This window comes from Gavialis gangeticus, unplaced genomic scaffold (genome assembly GCF_001723915.1).
Source record: "Gavialis gangeticus isolate Ggan-Ray unplaced genomic scaffold, GavGan_comp1, whole genome shotgun sequence".
Classification (NCBI taxonomy): domain Eukaryota; kingdom Metazoa; phylum Chordata; order Crocodylia; family Gavialidae; genus Gavialis; species Gavialis gangeticus.
Window position 1 is genome coordinate 1744026 of NW_017728995.1, and position 4801 is coordinate 1748826.

The following is a 4801-nucleotide window of genomic DNA, read 5'->3' on the forward strand; positions in this document are numbered from 1 at the left end:
ATAAATCACTGATATCTTCATCATTTGGACTGAAAACCTTCAATCTCTGATTGTTTTCCATCAGAAATTCAACATGCAGCACCCCTCCATGAGACTATCTCTGGAATACTCCAACACCAACATTCACTTTTTGGACATCACGGTCACAATCCAGAATGTTACAATAGAGACCACCATATACAAGAAACCCACAGACCAACATACATATTGGCATAGAACCAGCAATCACCCTAAACACACCAAGAAAGCCAAATTTGCACTGAAGAGAACACCTGTGATTACCACCTCACAAATCTCAAAAGGGCTTTCATTCAACAGGGACACTCCTCCATGGAGATAAATGACACTTGAAAGAGCCACCCAGATACCACGTGAAGAATTGCTACAATACAGAATAAAAAAACCCATGCGTCATACACCACTGGTTATGACACACCTTTCCTCCTGGGAACCTATATGGAAAATCCTCAAATAATTGCAACCTGTACTAGAAGGAGACCCAATTCTCAAAGACATCTTCCCAGAACCACCCATCCTATCCTTTAAACGAGCACTGAACCTCGCCAAACTCATCACCAGAAGCAAACTTCCTACATCCCGAAATACACAGAGTGGATCCAGACCATGCTGGGACAAGAAATGTAAAACCTGCTAACATATCTCCACTACCCCCCACAACAAAACCATCACCATTCCTCCATCTTACACCTGCACCTCCAGAAATGTAATATATCTCATCCAGTGCACAAAATGCCCTTGTGACAAGTATGTAGGAGAGACTGAACATGAACTGTGCACCAGAATGAACATGCACTGTAAATCTATCAAAGACAAGAATACCCAGTTACCTGTGGGGACACGTTTCTCACAGGAAAACCACTCTCTCTCCAATCTCTCAGTTCTAATCCTCAAAGGGAATTGACAAAATCCTATTCATAGATGAGCCTATGAACTTCAGGTCATCAACCTACTGGATGCAAAAAATCATGGAGTAAATATAGCCTTTGGATTTATGATACATTTTAACCTGCTAACATCTGACTTCTCAGGTAAACCCTCCACTTCTTACCAGCTATCCTCATTCCCTTCCTGGCCACCCTCCTGTCTCCCAGCATTTGGCTACAGTTGCATTCATTCCCCCTCCCCTTCCTCCCTCCCTGTCCCCCCCCCCAACTGACCACCTCAATTTACATTTTAACTGACTAGCTTTCTTGCATACGTACTGGCCTCTGGCTGCTTTATCACCACATCCAGGAAGAGTACAGACCATCTGCAGACTCTTCCTCAGCCTGACAAAGGGTGTTAGTCCCTGCAAGCTTACGAAGAAGAATTTTTCCAATTACTTGAGTCGGTCTAATAAAAGATACTGGATTTACCCAGAGAACCTTGTCTGCCTATGTCCTTAGACCAACAGCTACAACCTACTCCTCTGAAACATTATCTTGATATTTTAATTTTTTTTTTTAATTTAAGGTGGATTTTGGCAAGTTGAATAGGAAATACTGTAAGCATCTACTCATTACTAACCTGTGTTCAGATTTTGTTTGTCTAAATTTTGTTAGATTCACAAGTAATCAAAAGAAATGTTTTATTTACATACTATACAAATAGATTATTGCAAATGAGCAAAAGTCTTTGCGAATGTGACATTATACATCGGTGTATTCATGATATATGCGCACTTCTGATCTTCTGACACTCTGAAGTGATCTAATGCTTTCACTTCTGGTTCGCATATTTGACTTCTTAAATAGCCTTCGTGAAAATGATCTACACATGAAAAAATAAATTATTGGATCCAGACATACGTTACATGCAGATAGAAACAGTGTCATCTCCTTGCAGTAATACAAAATTTTATGTGCTGAATCATCTAACAGTTTATCTAGATGGCTAAAAGTAAATGGTATTCTACACAAGTGATATGGCAGAAAGCAAGTGAAAAATACAGCCACAACAACTCTAATGCTCTGGTTGTGTTTTCGCTTTCTGCTGGATGAACTAATAAATTGCTTGCTTGATTTATATATGTACCTGGATATTGCAATATAACATCCTATTAACACAGTTAGCACTACAACAAACATGCAAGTGTTGATGTAAATGACAGCCCTGTGCCATTTTACTCCCAAGGGAGATTTGAGTTTTATGCAGTCATCTATATTTTTCTTTGTTGGGTAACCATTTGTAAGAATTAGATTTGGTAAGGCTAGGAAAGCCATGGCAACCCAAACACAAGCAGACAAGATCTTTGTGAAAGTAATGCTGTACATTCTGGAGTCTCCAAATGGCTTTACCACTTTCAAATACCGGTCAATACTGATAAGTCCAAGAAACACAATTGTGGTGTACATGTTCGCATAAAACAAAACTGAGGTATAACGGCACAGAAAAAAGTTGAAGTGCCATGGTCCCAGCTGCGAGTCCTTAATGATTTTAAAGGGAAATGTCAGTGTCATAAGGAGGTCTGCAATCACAATGTTTTTGAGGTAAAAAATAAAACTTGTTTTATTCCTGATGTGGAAAAAAATCCATACTGCTAGGCCATTCAGTAAGATGCTTGCCAGGAAGATGATGAGGTAAAGCACAGGCAAAACAATAGTTGTAAATTCATTGAATGTGGAATTCCCGTGTAGACCTGGTGTGTAATTAGCTGTAACATTCTTGTGGTCCAGATGATAATCTGTAGGAAACATGGAAAGAAATAATTTAAGTGAAGGGTTACTATTTGTATAAATAATCATAGCTATTTTTTACAACTTGTCACAGTACTGTCTTTGATTGAACCCAAATAACTTTCAGATTAACTAGTTCAGAAAACTGGAGCTTGTTGAATTTTTAAAAATATATGTACCTAGTGCTTGTTAGCTACATTATATTGCTGTTGGAATGTAGACACGTTTTTGTTATTACATTGAGGGAGGGAAATGTTTGTGTGCAGAAGGTAGAATGAATATCAGTAAAATGAATTATGCATTTTGAGTGCCTCTTTTTTGGTAATGAGAATATTTATTTTAAGAATGTTTTGGTGTTTGCTAAAATCCTTGCATCCCTATTGCCTCATAATTGGTAGGGATCCCAAACATCCCATTTAGTATCATTGCATATACAACTGAAGCAGAGAGGTTAAGATTTCAGTCAGTCCCAAGGAGATGGACTCCAAGGCTTGATATGATGCATCTCAGCATCATGTGCAGCTGGGGGCTGACCTGTGCAAGATAACCTTCTAGCCAAGCTATCTTTTTTTTTCTTTCTGTCCTGGCAGATGGCTGTTACACCACTGCTTTTCTATGTTATAGGGAGAACTTGGCATCACAGCCCCCATCACAAGGAGGGTAGTACTTTTTTTTTCTTTGCAATGTTACAGTTAGAGATGATTTTCTTTTAGTACCAGGCAAGGGGTTAGAAGATCAAGTCCTAAGTCACTTGCCCAGCTGACAGAGGACACTGAGTACAGGCTAAAGTTGGAATGGAGGTATTTCTGCTCTATCAAGTGCTCTCACATCTTGCTCTTCTTGATTTTTTTTTTTCTTTTTTTTTAATTATTAACATCAATGAAATGTACTAATACCATCACGTTTTGAGCTAAGCTATTTTATATGAAGGACTTTTAAAGATAATTTTCCCCAAGCTGTAAGCTTTTGTTTCTTACTAAGAAGCCACTATATTAAATGTTTCTCTAATAGTTTAGGAGAAATTCATTGCTTGTCATGCTCTCAAAATTCAGAGGAGAGTTTTCTCATGTAAGAAATGTGATTGTTGAACTTCTATTACCCTTCTGAGGGTTTATCAAACAAAATTTAAATTTTCAGACACGTTGTTATAATTGTTCTTACATTACTTGGGTCCCTGTCACACTTGGGGTGTCATTAACCAGTTAATTGCATCTTAAGTTGCAACCTGGCCACAAGTTAAAGCAATTAATGACATCATAAAAAAGTAATAAGCCACAAAGTTATTCCACAAAAAATGTATAACTTTGTGGCCAGTTCCTATGATGCCAATAAATGAATTTTTTATAACATTGCATTGTTTTCAGCTAAGAAATCCACAGTGATGATTTTGAAATAATATTGTATTCCTAAATAGATTCTGGTAGTAATTTTGAATTGAGAGAGAATTTTAGTGCAGGTGCCCTTGCAATTTAATTTTATCTAGGCAAAATTAATACACTGAGGCATGAGATGGGGAATAAACAAACCAGGACATACTAATTTTCATGCTGAAAGTATATTTCCTGAGTGGTAGACGAGGTTCTTTTGGTAAATCCCATATCTTTTATTAGACCAACTCAAATAGTTGGAAAAATTCTTCTTAGCAAGCTTTTGGGCACAAACACCCTTTGTCAGGCTGATGAAGCATCTGCAGATGGTCTGTCTTCCTGGATGGAGTGGTAAAGCAGCTGGAGGCCAGTACATATGCAAGTAAGCCAGTCAGTGAAAACGTAAATTGAGGTGATCAGTAGGTGAGAGACAGGTTGGGGGGAGGGAGGAGGGGGAAAGAAGGGGGTATTTAATGTAGCTGTAGCCAAAGGCTGGGAGACAGGAGGGTGGTGGGAAGGGAATGAGGATAGCTGGTAAAAAGTGTAGGGTTTACTTGGGAGGTCAGATGTTAGGCAGGTTATAATGTGTCATAAATCTAATGTCTATATTTAGTCCCAAGATTTTTTGTGTTCAGTAGATTGATGAAGTGGAGTTGATTGACGAAGGGTGTTTGTGCCCAAAAGCTTGCTAAGAACATTTTTTCCAACTATTTGTGTCAGTCTAATAAAAGAGATCAGATTTACCCAACAAACATTTTT

At 38.2% G+C, this 4801-nt stretch overlaps 2 protein-coding genes across 5 annotated transcripts in view; one reads left to right on the forward strand and one right to left on the reverse strand.

The window, feature by feature from the left end:
* The window catches only part of MED12L (mediator complex subunit 12 like), a 412540-nt gene that overhangs the window by 232482 nt on the left and 175257 nt on the right, over positions 1–4801 (forward strand). The window lies entirely within an intron of this gene.
* Positions 1542–4801, reverse strand: part of GPR87 (G protein-coupled receptor 87) — a 27437-nt gene continuing 24177 nt past the window's right edge. The window contains exon 3 of the mRNA XM_019503142.1: positions 1542–2683. Within this exon, the coding sequence (XP_019358687.1) occupies positions 1650–2683 (1034 nt within the window). The 3' untranslated portion in view covers positions 1542–1649. The remainder of the gene's footprint in view (positions 2684–4801) is intronic.